Source organism: Struthio camelus, chromosome 5, assembly GCF_040807025.1.
Source record: "Struthio camelus isolate bStrCam1 chromosome 5, bStrCam1.hap1, whole genome shotgun sequence".
In the NCBI taxonomy this organism is placed as follows: domain Eukaryota; kingdom Metazoa; phylum Chordata; class Aves; order Struthioniformes; family Struthionidae; genus Struthio; species Struthio camelus.
This window is the reverse complement of record NC_090946.1, coordinates 38,410,686-38,429,949: the sequence shown is the minus strand read 5'-3', so window position 1 is coordinate 38,429,949 and position 19,264 is coordinate 38,410,686. Positions and strand designations below refer to the sequence as shown.

Genomic DNA, 19,264 nt, shown 5'->3' with positions numbered 1-19,264 from the left:
AGCTTCGATAGTTGTTTGCTCAGAAAATGGAACTCACAGCCCAGTATTAATCCATGGTTGTTCATATTGGTTTCAAAGTTTGGCTCTCTGGCTCAAACTGATTTAACAGACATAAGAACGTCCATACACAAAATTGTTTGGGTTTGACTGAACAGGTTTAAAAATCACACCTTTAGTTAATCCAGTGTAGACCCAACCTCAGCCAAAACTTTCACACCCCCCCCCAAAAAAATCAAACTTAAAATATAGCTCTTTCTTTAAAGGGTAGAAAAAGTTCAGCTTTCCCTGCCTCAGGGCATGTAGAGCTCAAGAAAAGACTTTCAAGCCTTAAGACCAAACCAAACACACACGAGGCTTTGTGGGTGTGCTTGAACAAGTGAGGTGGAGCATTGCAAGCACATACCACTGCAATGAAGCTGAAGATGCCACAGTTTAGGCCACTAAAACAGAAAGACCAGAGGGAAAACAGAGGTTACAGACATACCCACACAGCGCTCCCAACTGGCTGCCGCACACCCCGACACACCTGCACTAGGTTTCATCCAGGGCAGCTGCTGCTGACGCCAAGCCTGTGCTGCTACAGCCCCCCTCGGGGCGCAGCTCAGACACAGCGAGCCCCCGCTGAAACGACGCCGGTTGTAAGGAGGCATCAAGGGCCTGCTGGCCCAATAGCTGGCAAAAGCATGCTGAGGGGCTGCAAAAACGCGCCAGAGGTACCCGGGTGAGGCAGCCAGCAGGGAGAGCTACCATTACCACAGCTGGCTGCAGCTTCCTCCTCTGGATAGACATCACTGCACTCGCTCGTTGCACTCATCTGCCCAAGCAGGCTGGGGAGCAGGGAGCGTATCAGTTTAGATGCCCTTGCTCTGGGAAAATTACATTAACCTCCCACAATAATATAAAGAATTAGCAACCCAACTTGATAAATTTAAATGTTTTTTATTAACAATCATCTTACATTACAAGGATAATATGACAAAAGGAAGGTTCTCGTGTACATACTATGATATATCAACATAGCTCTATTCGTATCCAGTGTCCTAGGTCCTTTCACACAGGTACTATAAAGCATAGTCTGTAAAGTAATAACATTTTAATGTTCTCCAAAAGAGTGATATTAACATATTAATACATATGTAGTAATAGACTTCTAGATATTTTTCTCTCATTTTGTGTGTGTGTGTGTGTGTGGTGGGTGGGTGAGAGATAGCTTCGAACAGTTCAGCAGGGCTGTGCTTGGATGTGGATATGGAGAGGTTTAAGACAAAACCTTCTGTTTTCTAGAAGTAAAAATGAGAAATGCATTTTGCAAACAGTTAGATGAGTCTATGAGGATGCCTGACTGGCAGAAAACTTTATAGCCCTCCTACAGCATTCATTACATTACAGCATATGAGACATGGTTCCCCCACTTAGCCCAGGGAGCTTATTCAACATGAGGTGCAGTGCATGAGAGTCCGATGCCAGGCAGGAATTCCCCTCTGGCAGCACATGGGCTGGCAGCAAGTTTGCTGAGTTTACACAAATGTCAGTGGCATGTGAGGGAGAAAGCTGGGAGTGGGGAAACCATCTCTGAGGTTCATGAAGAACAAGTGCTAGGGAGCTCTGCTCTCTGCTGTGGTGGTGAGGTGCTACTGAGTGCAGCATGCAGCCACAGTGGAGAGGAAAGCTCTCGGAGGGCAGGTTGCGACTGAGGTGGATTACCAGTTGTGTGGAGACAGGAGACCTGGGAGAGGGCACTGAGGTGTGTGACAGAGTTCAGGGGGAAGCTTGCACAGCATCTGCTCATGCAATACCAGTGTAACTAGTCATTCAACTGTCAGAATAAAAATTCACCCTCCTCCCAACAGGAATTAAAAATTAAAATGAAAAGCAAGAAGTGAAGTGGTTGCTAGGCCTGACAATAGAGCTGCAAAGCCAAACCTCCATCCCTCTCCTTTGACAATTCAATAGCTCCCTCTTGGGGGAGCAGCAGCAGTGAAACGCTACCATTTACTAGCTTGGAACAAGAAGCCTCACAGGTCTTCCTAGGTGCAAATCAACAACTTCACTATGTAGCTGGGTCAGTGTGATAAGAATGGCTCCAAAAGGTTTTTGTGTGACAAAATGGACGGAGGGATAAGGTGGCTGTCCATCCTGCGGACATCAGCAGACGCTCTGGAAAGGTTGATCCATGAAAGCAATTGCCCAGATCCACCCAAAGTCCCAGCACAGAAACACCAGTCATGTGAAAACAGCTTTGCAAGGGACAGGAGAGAGGGCTAAACCCTTAAGTGCTTCAGTTTGGCAACATCAGCCCTGTGTGTGTTGAGGCTTAATGGACCACATGTGTCACTCACTGACTGTGTCTTCCACTTAACCAAACCATTCCCTTCCCTCCAAAAAAGCCCTCTAGGCCAGGCAGGCTAGTTACCAGCCAAGAAGCAGCCACACGACCTGAGGAGGTGCAGCAAAACACCCTGCAGCCACACTCCTATGGGCTGCTTAAACAAAGCAGCTGCAAGCTCGATCTGACACAGCTACACATGAGACTCACAGTTTGGCTTGCATGCCCCAATCCTTACGGCTCCTAATTCACAGTTCCCTTTCATTTGTGCTGCTCCGTCCCGATACATCATTCCTTCTGTCTCCGACCATGTGACAGCGACTGTCCCTCGACTCCATAACGCTTTTACTCTCCCGCTTGCTTTATTGCAGCTCCGTCGCTGTATCACTGTCTGACAGCCATGCACGAAATAACACTGTACAAATGAATTCTCTTGCACTGTGCTGTACTAGCATCTACAGAATACGGGTTCTTCCCTGCAGTGTGTCAGTGTTTGCCAAGCAACGTCAGGTAGGTAAAGCATTTTCATGACACTAGTACCCTCAGTTCCCAAACACATCCATGCAGAGAGAGAAAAGTGCATATGAGGGTGGGATATGTATCTGCCCAAGTGTGAACACACAGGACCTTAGCCAAAGGCTTACTTAGAAGACAAGGACACTCAAGCATTTTCCCACACCAAGACATTCCCCTGTTACACAAACCTTATTTAGCACTTGATTAACACACCAGCAAGGAATCCCCTTGCCCTAACCACAGCAAAGCCCTTCACTGTAGAGTGCTATACATGTAAATGTAGGCCTCAGTGTATGGCTAAAACTCTCCCAAAGTCCAAAGTCTTCAGTGTTACATGCTTTGTGCCAGAACACAGGGCCAGCCTTACACAAGGATGGTTGATTCTATCTCTATATTATATCTTTATATCTATTGAAAACATAGAAATATATAAATATATAGGATTTTATTTATAGATATATAAGCATGTGATTTTATTTTTTGTACTGTGTGTATATGTACTGGGATGTGCGTATATACAATATATAGACTGTATGCATATGTACTGTATACATACACTAGCTTACATGCACACACATCATACATGTCCCCAAGGGAGACAGGAATTGCATAGGCATTACTGCATTGAATACAATGGCCGGGGGAGCAACGTACCATTTCTCTGCTTTTAAGACCTCTTTTGACAGGGCTGAGAGGGGAATCTGGCAAAAGCAGAGGATGTTGCTGCTTATTTGCAAGCCAGCTGCTTAGGCTGTTTTATCCATTAGTCGAACAAACAGCAATACTAATGAGATAAGAAAGAAGGGGGACCCCAAAGACCTCACGGGCCACCTGGTTGCGTTTGTGCTGTGAGAAAGAAACAGACTGAGCCTGAATCATGTCTGAGAATTCGTATCAGCAAAAGTGCAAACAGCGCAGAGGATAATGCCAAGGTCAGTCCAAGACCCAACGCAGACAGCACACCGGGACCTTGCTCCCTGCGTATCCTTGCAACTCCCCTGTGCCTCCCTTGCACTTTTGCTGGCACGGGAAGAGCTTTGGTCTCTCGTTCCATGAGGATTGTCCCTGTTGTGTTCAGTCTCGTGGCCAGGAGGTGTAGACTTCCTGCAGCCACTAGTGAGCCCTGTAGAAGGAAATATCTGCATGTGCTTAATGGATTTCTGCTTTACAGCAGGATAAAAGAGTCAAGGAGCCTGAGCGAAAAGTGGGCAGGAGAAATTGGCAATCAAAAAACCCACGGGCTAGAAATACAAATCCAAGGAGAACTGGAGAAGTGCATATTATTCACAGTCAGATGCCCTAGATAACAAGAGAGGGAAAGAAGCGGAGGAAGAGCTCATTTAAGAAAAATTAAACCATTCTATATTCGCCACTGAAGCAGTTCAGGATGCTGTGATACGTTCCAAACAATCTCCTCTTGGCTCAGAGCAGCAGGGAGGGAACTGATTAAACCTGAGCCGCAGCAATCTCCCACCTTGAAGGGCCTCCCTGTGCTCTGGCCCCAGGCGCCCCCCCAGGAGCTGGGCGAGCGCCCATGCCACGGCGGCCGTGCCCACGCTGCACCCACCAGCCTGTGCCGAGAGCCAGCCCCCACTGCCCTCTGGCCTTGCCGCAGCCTGGCCGGTCCCCTGTCCTCCTCAGAGACTGGCTACTTCGATTTGCAAAAAAGGACACTGAAATGCACCTGCTTTCAGAAAAGCCTCGCTAAGCAGGGTGCTAAAAAGCCAAGGGCGCTTTGCATTGTCATTCCTCCCTCCTGACAATCTCACTCATGCCTGTAGTCACGTTTCGATCCACAGGACTATCCGTGTGAGTAACAGCTACAGATCTGAGATAGGCGGGTAACCTAGAGGGAAAGCTTCCAAAGCACCTGCGTTTGTCTTGCACAAAGGCCTGATTTATTTTTTGATGTGAAGGCAATGAGGATTTCTTTGTGTTGCGCGACTCTGGCTGGGCTGGCTGTTACACTGAGTGCTCATTTCCGCTCATAACCAAGGACAAGGAATCTCTGCCCTTTCCAGTTCACAGGTATCAGCAACATCTAGTCAGAGGGAATCATTCTTCCTACTGACACTGTTTCACAGATGCATAGGAGGTTTTTGCAAGAGAAACAAACGCTTTCCCTTTTTTGCAGACTGCCTGGAGAAAAACCATGCTCTGCACGTTTCACTGCTGTTAGGAGTAAGAGCACTCAGGGAAAGATGGGCCTGACAATACGGGGATTTGCAAACAAACAAAAGGAAAAGGGGGACCCAATTACAGGAATCGTTACTGAACAAGTCTCTGGCAGCTTTCACGTTGCCAACAAGGGCAACCAGTGGCAAAAGTAAAGATCAGAACAGAAGCTGTAAACAGGCCTTTTAGGTGGCCTTAACACAAACACTAGGGAAACGCTTCTGTTTACAAAGGTATCTGGAAACTGTCCACAAGTGTCCCTTTCCAGCAAGAGGTCCAGGCAGTTGGATGGGCCTCTATGAAAAACAGCCATATACCGAGGAACTTTTATTGCTGCAAACTGAAGGGTAGATTTGTTTTTTTTTTCATGAAAGGCGTTACGGAGCTGAGCAAAGGAAAAAAAAAAAAGGGGGAGGAGGGGAACTGTCTTTACAGGTTCTTTGACACCCACAGTAGCTCACTTCAGATAACTTCTTTTGTTATTTTTGTTTCTGCTGCTGCAGTTTCCCAGACACCTGTGCATACCTAAAAAAGGAGACTCTCTACCATCTGCCCATTGCCCTCTGGTGGGTGGATTCATTTCTTGTCTCCAACATCAAAGTTTACCTAGGCCATCTCCAAATTAGAGCTTAATGGAACAGCAATACTTTTACAGGGACTATCTTTTTTTTTTCTTTATGTCTCCTCAAATTTTAATTAAGGAAGGGGCCTCCCAGCTCCCCTGAAGGAAACAGATCTGTGAGCTTTAGACAGCACCATGAACAAGGTTTACTCTCCAGGCCTGAGGGGCTACAGACACCTCATGTACAGACATTCCTCTTTTGTGGTCAAAGAAAGAACTGCCCAAGTCTGTGCAGTGGCAGAGGGTATCCAGTTTCATTCTTACGTCTCTGGATGAATGGGTCAATTTGCTCACATAATTTATTGGGAAAGAAAGGGAAAAAAAACACACATTTTTTGCTTGCTAGGTGTTACATACTGCGATGCCTGCGCAAACGTGCAGCAACGTCCTGACTTAATTCACAATGTTTCTATGAGGACGCCAGAGAGAACTGCTCGGGCACCTGGGTCTTCGCCCCGCAGCGCAGACGCACCCACACTGTCACCTAGCAGACCTGCTCTCTCAGGTCTGAACAAGCACACAGTCTGAATATACCATCTGAGGCGAGGCAGAGGGAAAAGGGATTAAGTGCTTTTGACTGTATCCCATCTGCCCAGCTAACGCTGCAACCTTTGGAGAGTCTTCTCTACCCCTTTCAAACTGCCCAGCGAAACAGCCCTGTTTTACAGCAAAAGGGGCAGAGTCAGGACAAAGAACACACAGATTCATCTTTACTAGTGCTTCAGACAGTCTCAATCTCTCCTCACCAGAGCAATAGAGGGGAAACATTTCCAAAACTCTGACATATACCAGTCTAGCCATTTCCACGGGTTTAAAAGCTGAAAAAGTATGTAGTGGCGTAGTTGCACATCTCTGCCTGATATTAACTGTACTGTTCTGCTTAGGCAAGCTGGTTAGTGGGAGGTGAGTGAGATTTAGGTAGAAGTGCGTGTTTTCTCGGGGAAGACAGTGCGTGAACCCTGGCAGTGAAAGTGACTCTGAGAGAGATCGGTTCCAAACATGCTACATCTCCATTGAAAACAAACAAAAAAGTTTAAAAAATAAAATAATATTATATATATATATATATATATATATTTATATAAATGAAAAGCTATCAACTAGCAGCAACGGTTCTAGAGATATCTTAGCACCAAGACCAAGGGCAGGGGGGGTAACAGGAGAAAGGAAAGGTTCAGTGTTGCTGATACCACCGTCATGTTTCCATACAACACAGCTTGGCACAAAGCTCATCCCTCTGGGAAGTGCGAACATGTCAGCTCAGACACCTTTTGGACAACAGGTTCTCACTCCCATGATGTTCTGGTCAGGTTGGTGCTGTCCATGCCACATCAGCAGGGCAAGGCACTAGCATCTGTGGAGTTTTTGCACCTTTTTTTTTTTTTTTTGCTTTTCTAACCTGAAGTGATATTGTGTGAATGCATGGAGCTCTTTTACTTTAAAAGAATAAATCAAAGAAGAACCCCAGGCCCTCAAAACAATCTCCTTTGTGATGGAAGGTGCAAGTCCCCCATTCACATTTCAGCTGGACTCTGCATTCCTTCAAGGAAGGAAGATACATTTCACAGGAAAAAGTACAGCACCCTTCTTCCTGTTGTCATCAGTCTGCTGTGCTGTGGAACATGTTACCTTGGTCACAAGAGAATACATGAACCTTTATAGGACATCATCACATGATTATAATCCAAGATAGATCTTGCATTGATAGCCCCTGCTACCAACTGCAGCAGGTTTTTCTTTCACTCATTCCAAAAACAAAACAAAACAAAACAAAAAACCCACAACAATCTAGGATTATAAAGACAGAGTATAAATAATGTAAATCAGAATATAATTTTTTAAGCCTTTGAATCTCTGCCCAGAGATGGCTATTGACTCATTGGCTGTCTAGCTTCCACAGCAGCCCTGGTTTTGAATGAATAGTTGTATATATATATTTTTTATCTCCTACAATACAAAAATATAAATGCAAAAATTTCCCCCTGCCTTCTCTATTTTGCTATTTTATAGTCTGCATATGACATCATGTTATAATATAGGTATGATAGACTGGTACTATGGTAATCATAAAAGGAGCTGAAAGCCAAGCATTACTCTACAGCCCAAAAGTAGGGAGAACTGAGAAAGGGGCATCACAGTTTAGTGGAGATATTTGTTTTTAAATCAGGAAAAACAAAATAACCTTCCCCAGTTTTTCCTCCTCCTCCCAATAATCTTTGTGAGCGAAGAAAACTTCTACTCTAACAAAGAGAATTACGGGGAGTTGGAGAGCTGGGGACAACACAAACACATGGGATGCTCTGTCGGAAATCAGAAATCTGACGGTGGCCAACAAATGGCTCAAATGGCTCAATAACTGGACTAAACAATGAAAAGAGAGGCAGAGATTACAACTGAGGAAAAAAAAAACCCAACACACAACCCAACAAAGCAACAACACACATACAAAGGAAACCGTTGGGAGGAGGAGGCTGACAAAGACCAGTCATCTAGCTTATAGATTGTTAGGGCTGAACATGTAGAGTATGGCCCCAGCACATAGCTTCTGAAGAATGAAATGTTGCCACCTACACTGCAGCTGCCATGGTTGGAGACACCAGTAAATTTTTAAACATTGTCTCAATCTTTAAAATTCTGCTTAGCTTCTATCAGACGCACATCGCCTTAACTTTTAAATTTTCAGTGTGGGTTTTTCCTTAATATATATATAATATATATATTTTTATAATATATCAAAGTTTAGAGTATAGATTAAAAAAATTATTCAACAGCTTTCTGATCTGAGGCATTCCTTCCTAAATATCGGGGTAAAATTCAGAGCCGTGGTCCATGCTCTGCAGCATCGGCTTCTGATCAAGAGACGACATCCTGCTCAGCATTTCAGCTGACAGTGCATAACTATTGCCCGACTTTTCTTCAAACCAACTATCTAGTGCCCTTTTGCAATCAAAGTTGGCAATGGGAGGCCCATTAACGGCAATTGTCAAAAGATCACTGAGCTGCTCCAGCGTGAGCCGAGAGCGGTTGTTTTTGCGCACTCTCTGCAAGGCATTGCGCCCCTTCTCACAGCAGGCCGATGAGGTGGGAAGGACTTTGAGGATCTGAACTATTTTATTTAAGAGGGGAAATCTCTGTTTGTATTTACAAATGTGACTGAGTAAGTCTTTAAAACCATTTTTGGTATAATAATCCACCTTGAGTTCTCGCCACTCCATCAGCAAACTCCCTCGGGTGTCCATCCCCTCTCTGCAAACCTCTCTGGAAAACGATGGGACTGTCTCCAAGTGTTCAAATATTTGTACCATATCCTCCTTCCCATAGCTCATGAGCTCATCAGTGCTTCTGGGCCAAGCTGCAAGGTCAAATACCTGACAGGCTTTCACAAATGTCCGGCTACGAGAATCAAACCTTTGGGCTAGGATCACCTGGGTCTTCTGGCAGATCTTTTCTCTGATCGACTGGAATTTGGCTTCAGCCACCCGTAGGTTTTTCACAGCAATGCCATTAAAGCTTTCACGGAAGTTTTCCTCAAATTCCTGCAAGTACTCCCCAGGCGAGTCTGCCAGTCGACTAATCTCCTGGATAGCCTCCTCTATTTTATCGTCCACTTGCGACACAAGAAGGTACTCCCCTTGGAAGACATAGGCAAGGCGTGAAAGCACAGCTATCACATCCAGCAAGAAGTAGATGAGTTTAATTGACTGGTAGTCCATCAAGAACTGCAGGAGGGCCAACGCAATTGCGGAAGCGTCTGCCCTTTGGGTTTGGCCACTGACATCTTTGAGATGGGCCACAACCTCAAGGTAATCCTTGATCAGAGCATTGAGCACATTCTGCTCCCCAATGATCCACTTCACTGCTCGAATGTCTCCCAAGAACTCGGTCTCTTCGCACAGAGTGGCAGCAGTGACCCTCAACTCACACATGAGTCGGGGAGAGTAACGATAGAAACTGAGCAATTGCTTCAAATTGTTTTCTAGCTCCTCCAGGCACGGAAGCTCTTTCCCGCTAATTGCATCCAAAATTTCCAAATGGGGCCTGTGTACCATAAAGGGCAAGCAGAGTAGCCACGGCAAAGTCTTTCTGATTGTCATGAACAAGTTAGCTCTCAGGCTGGCAGTAATGTTAGCACCATCAACTCCCAAGCCAATAGTTGGCTTCTCATCCTGCAATCGTATTCCCAGGCTGGAAAAAGCCCTGTCTAATGCTTGGAGGTAACTGTCTGTTGTAGAAAAGCCTAGTTCTTGAAGAGACAGGAATTCAGTTGCCGGAGGCCCATCACTGCTCGTGTACTGTACATAAACTGCAACTGTGTCTGCCAGCAAGTCATCGCTCTGCCCGTCCAGAATGATGCTGAGGAAGGGAGACTGTCGGATCCGTTCTACCAGGTCCTCTCGAAGAGCCCGGGCAATATGGTGAATTAAGATTTGGCAGTCTCCTTCGTTCATGTACTGATCGACCACCTTGAGCTCGCACTTTCTCAGTAGTTCTGCCAGTGGCCGAAAGTCATAGTAGGGCCTGCCTTCCAAAGCCAAGTGGTAGGCTGTATTGAAGAGCAGGGTCATATTTCGGCACATCTCTTCTGTCTTCTCTGGATGCATCCTGAGCTTGTAAAGCTGCAGGCACTTCTTGTGGAGGTTGCTCTGGCTGTGAAGCTTTATTGTGTGTATCTTGAACTGCTTTGAGCCAATGATGAAGGCTGAAGTCCGAGAGGATTGCACTGTGTACTGCCTGCAGACATGGCACCACATTTCATTCAACGTCGGGGAGTACCGCAGAAACCAAAACTTTTTAAGCCACTCTTGCTTGAAACGCCGTATCCTCCGACCAGTTGCAGAAGACATCTTGGAAGGCTCGTCTGTAGCAGCAATCATATCATTGGAAACTGATTCATCAGCAGAATCCACCTCTTGGTCATCGTCCTCCATGATAGTGGGAACAGAGATGATGCTTTCTGAAACTGCAGAAAGAAAACAGAAGAAGGAGGAAAAAATATGATATTTACAAAGTTGCTGAGCTTGAGAAGCACCCTACTGCTGACAGTAAAACACCGCCTGATCAACTGGCCATTCTCTGCTTTCTCCTTGGAGGAAAATAAATCAATGTTTCTGCTTCTGAACTTTGTCTCCAACATGACACGCTGTACAGCAAGAAATGGTATTACATCCTAGCTACTTTCACAATATATGGGGTGACCCAAATATTCCTTTGGTGGAGATTACTGACTGCTCGACAGCACATTCCTGGAAGAAATGAAATGTATCTTCAGAAACGGACACATGTTTGTGGGGAGGCAGTGGAGTAAATAGAGAGTGCTTTCCAACAAGGGTCACAGCAGGACATCATTTCATACAGAAAGAGTGCACATTTCATTGTTACCACAGAGTCATTCAGACTTTCAAGCAAAGCTTCTTGGTGGCATGTAAGGCACCATGGAGGGGTTTCCGCTGAAAGAGAATGCATCAAAAATACAGCAAACAAACTGTCTGCAATGGAATGTCTTTTTTATTGGCACTGCATTATTGATTACAATGGAAACAAATAGAGCAAGTTGTCATTACAGAGTCTTTCCCAGACAATGTCTTCCACCGTGCCAACAGCATCAGCTCCTGACCCACCCGTTCACAAAACCTCGCCATGAACCCTCCACAGAACCAAGTGTTCACCTGAATATTCAGAGCAAAACGTTTTAGATGGGCACACAGCACACAGGCATCTCACTACTTTCCTTAGGCAGGGTTTGGAGAATGTTCTTACTTGGCAAGGCTTACCTGTGGGGTCAGAGAACTCTTGGAGCTCGGGTACCTGAGGCGGTAGCACGGGTGGCTCAGGTAACTTCCCAGATCTCAGCATGTCTAACTCAGCCTGCAACTCCCGGATCTTCTTCTTCAGCCGGATGCAATTGGGGCAGAAGGAGGTGGTGGGGATTTCATGGGAGTTGCCTTGAGCAGAGGCCAGCAACAGCTCAGTCGGGCTGTCTGCTTTGAGTGACAGAGGCTCTTCTTCGTCATCTTCAAGAAGCCCCATCTCTTTGGCCGTGCTAAAAGAGGAACCGTGGGGGCCCTTCCATTCCCCCTCACTCCGGTCTCTGCTGAGGTTCAGGGAGCCATGTTGCATGGCACTGCCGCAGCTCTCAAAGATGTCTTCAGCCTGGTATTTAGATGCTTTTCTGATGGAAATGGGTGTACTTGTTGCTAACTGGTTCTCTTCCAACTTGGCAGATTCTAAGGAAGCCTCTAGGACATCTTTGAAGATGAGGTCAATTTTTTTTTTCTTTGTTTGGGGGTGGTATTCCCCCTCATCACAGCTGCGCTTGTAAGGGCTCTTCCCTTGCTTTAGTGTGGTGAGCTGGAGTGGCCCCCGCATGTCCTCTTGATTTTCCATGTTCTTTTCTGACTTCTCCCTCTGTAACTTTTTGTCCCCTAGAAAGGAAAATGAGGGGTGGGGATTATCACTGGGATCCAACCAACATTCCTCAATCTAAAACTCAAATGAAAAAAGAATAAAAAGGCAAGCTGAAGCCCTGCAGGTTTGTTCATTGCATTACAAACCAGGGAACTGACACAACTCAAGCCAAGGAAACCAAGGCTTGCGAGAGGAAGGGCCTCTGCAAAAACAGAGACAGTCCTAGGTAGCCACAGAGCAGTAGGACCCCCACACCTTAAAGAGAAGAGAAACTACAGGCAGCTTGTTTAACCTATGAGGTGTAACCAACCTGCGCTGAAAGGAGACTACAAGGTGAATGACTGATCACAGTGGAACCTAACACCCAGAGCCCAAATGCCGGTTTGGCTGGCTGGAAGACTCGTGCCTGTTTTGACTTGGTAAAAGGTATCAGGTGTACAGTAGGTGCAGTGAGAGATTCAGACTGTTTCATGAGAACCCCAGTGTCTGTGCACGCCACAGCACAATGTTTGCAAGCCCTTTCACTCCATTTCAGTTTGGAGGCTGCTCCAGAAATGCAGAGGCAAAGGAGTAAAAATAACTTGTACTCTTAAACCCCAAGGTATGCATTACCAACTGAGCTAGAACGGGTGAATGACCTTCAAGGATGGGACATCTAGATTGTCCTGGTGGAGTCTAAGAGCATGGCTGCTATTCAGTGATAAAAATAAATTAAAAAAAAGTAACTTCATACAAGTTATTAACTGCTTAAAATAAAGGGAATAGCCAGTTTTCCTTACCTGGAAATTCAAAAGACGAAAGGTTTGGCTCAATTTCCATCTTTCTTCTATCTTGTAAATAACTTCAAGCATTGATGGCTTCCCAAACAAGACGTTGCTTTATGCTGATTTTTTGGTTTTGTTTGCTTTTAAAGTGTATTCATGCTTTCATAAGAGTAACAGGGTAAAAGCTACCATTGCTCTCTCTAAGGAGAGCAATGCTAAGAATACAGAAAAGATGCAAGACTCAAAACAGTTAGAGTATGGCACCATAAAAAGGGCTGGCCTGGCTGGCAAGGGTTTTGTGGCAGGTTCTGATACTGGCTCTTAACTCCAATTACTTCTTGAATGAATCAGAAACAACAGACCTGGTTTTCAACACATTCTGTCAGAGTATCTCTAAAGGCAGAGCTTTGAGTTTCTGCCCTAAAGTTCTCCCTGTTATGAACTATTACAGCCATTGGCAGAGGAAGGGATTTATAGGATGGATCCTCCTTCTTTCTATGTGGTTTTTTTCCCCAACTGAATGGTTCAGACCTTTGAAAAAGGCAGAAATCACAAGAGGACCCCTCATATTATTGGTCTCAACTCCATTGATGAGGTGGGGCAGCAACTACTAATAGAAACAAGACCCAGGAACTATGTTCCTTTTTTATGACTTAAAAATGTGCCATTTCAGTTAAGAGATTTTTGCAGGGAATTGGAAATCTTTTAAACATAAAGTTCCTCAACAGGTTTTTATTATTTTCCCTGATCGCCTCCCAGTGCCATCCAGCTGATGCTGAGATGTCTGGGAAGTCAAACAATGTGCCTGCGCTCCTTTTGTGAATGTGTGAATGCAGCCCTGAGGCCAGTGCAGTGTGGGATGAGCTCAATGGCATGTGAGGGGGCTTCTAGGATGGTCTCCAGAGCCACCTGGGTTTCTACCTGACTGCGTGGAAGGGTATGCAGGGTCCTGAGGAGCCCAGAGGCAGATCTTCACAACACTCGTACCACAGAGCCGGCTGCAAGTTATTATTTCAGTTCACACAAACCATGACACTGAATACAAGTCTGTATGCCAGGGCAATTGCTCTCAGCCTTGGTACCTTTCCAGACCAACACTGGCACCGCACGTGCTCCGATGGCATACACTTTCTCCTGCAGTACTTTCTAAAAAGTACTAAGCTATCTGGACAACTAATTTGTATGTGGGATGCAGTAAAATCAGTGCAGCATGTATCTAATCATCCAATGATTAATAAAATCATTAATATAAAAACGCACATTCATACCAGTGTTAATTCAGAAGTGGGCATTGCCCAAGTATAGCCATCAAGATGTAACGCTCCAAGTGCATAAGAACTCCGAGGTGATGGAGAACGACCAACTCTTTCAGGACATTTTGTCCACCCCATGTTTAAAGAGGAGACACCTTTTACCAAGTCAAGGCAGCAACAGCAGCTGTGCAGTAATATACATGGGAATCTTAATTAGAAAGTTATATTTAGCGTGGCTGCCCCTCTGAGGCCTTGCCATTCTGTGGCTAGGCCTGAAAAGAAATGCCCTTAATTCCCTTCAGGTCTCAGCATTGTACAGATGAATAGATGCATTAAGATTTTTTGCCTTCCTCTAAAGCTTCCTGTATTGCTGACATTACACTGACCTAAAGGATCACTGGATTTGTTCCAGCATGACTATTGTTAAGATAAGATAACAATTTTTATCCAGGCAAGAATCAGTCTGACAAGTACAAAGCTTCCTGTATGTTGTACAAGCACTCTAAGGTTGTGAGACTAAGGAGTCTCTAGCTGATGTCGCGCTGATCCCAAATTATCTCTCTGAAGAAAGAGGAGATAAATTAAGCCAGGAAAATGGACATACAAACACACCAAGGAAATCTCACCTTCACACGCACACAAAACCAGCCAGACCTCCCTCAAACAGGCTGCTCACAGGAGCCAGAGGGAGCAGCACATTCAAAAGAAAAATCTAATGGCTGTCTGCAGGACCACCAACTCAGCAATCTTCAGACCAGAAAGTCTTGTGGCAGGGGATCTCTGAGATTCCTGGCCTTTTTCTCAGGCCCTAATAGCAAGCACACAGCACAATACAACACAACACAGATCTTTCGTGATCTTTATGATCGCGGTTATATTACTCTTCTTATACACCCAACCATCCAAGCCACACAGAGCTGAAGGCTTTCACCCTAATGGGCTTTGCTTCTAGAAGGGCAGGTCTCCTTGCACAGCCTGTACATTACCAATTTCACCCAATGCACTTGGTGCAAGAAGCATGGTAATCAGAAGGGATTAGGGGAGAGGGTGGAAAGGGATGAAGGAAACGGAGGGACTCACCTCTTGTGAGATTTCTGTTGATGGTCTCCTGGGACATACTATGCAACCGCTTCATGTAATCCTCACTGTACCAGACCCTCAGCTTCTCGCCAGGCCGGATGTCGCGACAGGCACGGAAGTAAATCCTCTCACTGTGCTGAAAGGCCATCAGGTTCTGCTCCCTCTCCTCTCGGGAGATGATCACATACCTGAGGGTGAGGTGACAAGGCAGGCGTGAAGCACAAACTTCTCTCCCGTGCACCCTTTGCGTCAGAACTACAACCACGATCAAGCCAGAATGACCTTCGAAAGGGCCACAGACACAGCAAGGTTGGATAGCATGGAATTACAAATAATGATATGCAAACTGCTAGAGATACAGGACGATGAACATGAACACCTAAAGAATAATAAACCGCTGGGTCCATTTCTGCTGTGGAAGGGAGGTACGTCTGATGGTTACCACTACAACAACATATATCCAACCTGAGGGAGCATCTCTGCCAGTAATGGTGACGCAGACTTTCACCAGAGATTTCTTTGCCTAACAATGGAAACAAGGAGTTCTGGATTCCTCACTATCATTTTACATCCTGGGGTCACCCTTGTTCCCAGAAACATCCTGAATATGACAGGGACCCTTTGCCAGCCTGTCTCCAAACACCATTTTCCTTCATAGTAGAAACAAGATTTCCTTGCTTCCTCTCCTCTTGGATAAGCAGAATAATAGATGTTCAAAGGAGAGAAACACAGGCAAGTAACATGCACAGGGGAATTAGGTGGTAGTCCAAAAGGAAACCAAGGATGTGCCAGTATTCACAGATTTTGCACTTGGACATCCAGTGGAGTCTGACAAAAAAATACAAACAGTCCTGCAAATCTAGGGAAACCTTAACTGCCTGAAAATCCAGCACTGCATAGTGGGAATCTCCTGGCAATTCTGACAGAAAGATCATTATCTGAGCATGGGATTTGTTTTTCTGCTACGAAACAGCTAAATTTCAGCTCAGCAGAAACATTAATTCACCACTTCCATCAACTGGCCCTCTGTGCGACTTGATAATATAGAGATCTGTGGGAAGGATCATATTATTTATCCTTAAACTCCTTGTTTTCTTGTTAGAAGAAATGAAAAAGGCATAATAATAATGGTTCTAGCTGCTGCCGTATGTGATCTTGTAACAACTGCCCAGGATTAGGAGACCCCACGCACGGCACGTACCTAGCTGAGAGCAGATCCGAACTGTTTACAGACAAAACTCTTTTCGTCTCTTACACCATTTGCCTATGTTATTTAGTGCTCCCTATCACAGTCACATTATCAAAGGTGAGCAACCTGTGCCTTCTTTGACATCTGTTGCTACTAGTCCAAATGTTCCTTGTAATTCAGCTATTTCTTTGGATTGATAAATCCATCATTTTTTTCTTTGAATGCTCTCTCCTTCTTTGGCCCATATGTGCACACAAAGACACAAGTCCACATGCACAGGATCACACAAACCCCCTCGTAAGGTCACAAACTCAGTCAAACTTTCCACAAAACACAGAAAACAAGTCTACAGCGTCTCAGATTGCCTGAGGCTCCAGCAATTCTGGTTTTAATGTAAAGCAGCTGTGCATTTACCTGTAATCAGCTGTGTTTTTCACGTGTGTTACCCAGGATACTATGGTCTTCAGTAATTATTTAAACAGTAGGCTCTGACGCTGATTGCCAAAATAAGCCAAATACTGTCTTTTGTTAACCTTTATTTTATGGTTTTTGGATCACAAAACAAAGGGACTTTTAAACCACCTGTTTGTATGTTTGAGGGGGAACACAGGCCCAGATCAATGCAGTGGGAAGGCGATCGTGGAACAGCACCATAGCTGGTGCAGCCAGGATGTCACTTCTCCGTGTTACTAATCACTCCACAAAAGGTGTGTGAGGCATTCAGCCAGCCATGCCACAGTACCCTTGAGATACACCCATTTGCTCTAGTCAGTTTGATGGTCTGCAGCACAGGTGATCCTAGAAGGTGCTCACCCCAGTACAAGCAAAATGCCAGGATGCTTTCTAATGACAATTAAGGAGGTCCTGTGGCTGCTCCGCATCTACCTGCCCAGACATCACATCAGTGAGAGCAGTGACAAGATCAGGCTGCCCCTGCAAATGAGCACGGTTACCTTCAGAGAGGCTATCAGCCTCAAGTCACTCACAGTTCTTTAGTAAAACACACCAGATACAAAGCCAGTAGCTTTGAAGAATTTATAGGGTAGTGGCTAGCAACACAGGACAATCTGATACAGCAACTGCATTTGACAATGAGATTTAGAAAATTCTGTCAAGCACTTTTGCACGGGGAGGCAGGAGACACCAGGATTCATTTTTATCCTTAAGTATTTTATTAAGTATTAACCTGCTTTGCCTGTTCATTCTCATCGTGCCTCTAAATCCCTCAAAGCTTCTGCCTATGAGACTGGAAACTTCTTGGTTTTGTCCTTCAGCTTTGCTGCCTCCAACTCCCACTGCCTTACGACACAGCAGTGAGCTAGAAGGAAAAGAGCAGGCTGGAGAAAGAACTGCAGTACTGCTGCATCCCTGCAGCACACCACTGATTTGTGTGGATCAATCTATTGTCCAACAGTGACGAGTGCTGGAAATTTCACCAGGAGGTATTAAGAAAGCCTTTAACAGACAGCTATGGCATAATCCAGTCATAAACACATTTCTTCACAGCTGCTGGCAGTTAGTAATTGGTTTACCTTCTGAAAGAGGAAGCTTTAGATCTGTGATATTCTCCCTAGGTAACCTAAATGTGGATGAGATCATCCACATGAATGAATTGCTTTCAAATCAATGCTGCCAAGCTCCTGGCTTTAGTGACCCCACAGGCACTAATTAGATGGGTTACGAAGGACAGCATAAAATCCAAATTTCACTTGTCAGTCTAAGACATTCACTGCCACTGAATATCACAGATTTGAGGTAGGAACTTTCCCTAAGACAGAGGGAGTCATTCCAAAAAACAGCAGCCTGCTCAGCTAGGAAGGGACACAAACTGCCTGGTGAGGAGAGGAGAGACTACACGATTCTGCCTTTACTGACACATCTTCCCAAGGCCAAAACTCTCATGTCCTGAAACACCCTTCCTGCTGACACTGGAAAGTGCCTAGCCTCCCTCCGGATGCAAAACACAAACTAACTTGATGCAAGAAGATTGTCTTGATTTAGACACCCTGAAGAGACATGGCTATACTGCCACAAGCACTGCACGGAGATGGGGCCTCACGCCCCACTTCCATAGCAAGTTTCCCAAGGGACTGACAATCCCCAGAGAAGGAGTGGGGGTGAGGAAGGCTATTCGGGCAGACCCAGCCACCTGGAATCGCTCTCATTCTCGGAGAGAGGTGCTGGCTGATCCCTGCCATGAACTACAAATAAGTCACTTCATTTCTCATTAGGGAGAGACCTGCCACCCACCTCATTTCCTGCAATGGGCCAGCCAAGGCACGGACTCAGGCAAGGCTCAAGACCAGCGCAGACTTTTCCCAGCGTATTCAGGACCAGCTAACATGACATTCCCAGCACCAAAGGAGAGTAATGAGCCCTGCTGCCATGCAGGATCCGTCCCTGGGCTGGCACCTTCTCCACAGCATTTCCAGCTAGCAGCTCCCACTGTCCTAGCCTCCCTTCTTTCTAAGCCACAGCTTGCCTGGGACACCAAATGGCCAAGTTTTGGGATAGTTTAGTGAGCATGCTCAGAAAACACCTAAGTATTTGTTGGCATCCGGGGCCCATTCTTCCCAAGCCTCAGCAGCAAGGGCAGCCAGAGGGAAACTGGGGCAGCCAGAAGAGACCATGGGAAGGAACAAGGGCAGCGAGAGGCTCAGTCCTCTGTTCCCTCTCCCCAGTATTTGCCCCACTCCGTTCACCTCCCAGCCAGCCCCCGCTTGCTCATCCCCTTCGGCCACCTCTGTCGGTGCCTCTGCCGACATCCAGCCAGTGCAGAGCGCCATGGGGAAATGGCCATTGGCCTTTCCAAAGTCACGGCCAGTTGCAAACCCAGGGCAGGAGATCCAGTGGAAGAGAGTTGCTACCAGCCTGGACATACGCACTGAGCGTGAAAATTTGCAAATATGCCACCTCAGCTCTTTAACCCTTAGC

The 19,264-nt window shown here is 45.8% G+C and overlaps 1 protein-coding gene across 8 annotated transcripts in view; it reads right to left on the bottom strand.

Annotated features, from left to right (window-relative positions):
* Positions 1-923: 923 nt before the first annotated feature.
* Positions 924-19,264, bottom strand: part of PRDM11 (PR/SET domain 11) — a 53,185-nt gene continuing 34,844 nt past the window's right edge. For 6 of the 8 annotated variants that reach the window (XM_068945591.1, XM_068945593.1, XM_009682803.2 and 3 more), the window contains 3 exons: positions 15,142-15,329; positions 11,411-12,061; positions 924-10,599 (listed from right to left, as the gene is read on the bottom strand). In XM_068945591.1, the coding sequence (XP_068801692.1) occupies positions 8,435-10,599; positions 11,411-12,061; positions 15,142-15,329 (3,004 nt within the window). In that variant the 3' untranslated portion in view covers positions 924-8,434. The other 2 variants (XM_068945596.1, XM_068945595.1) reach the window with 2 other exon arrangements.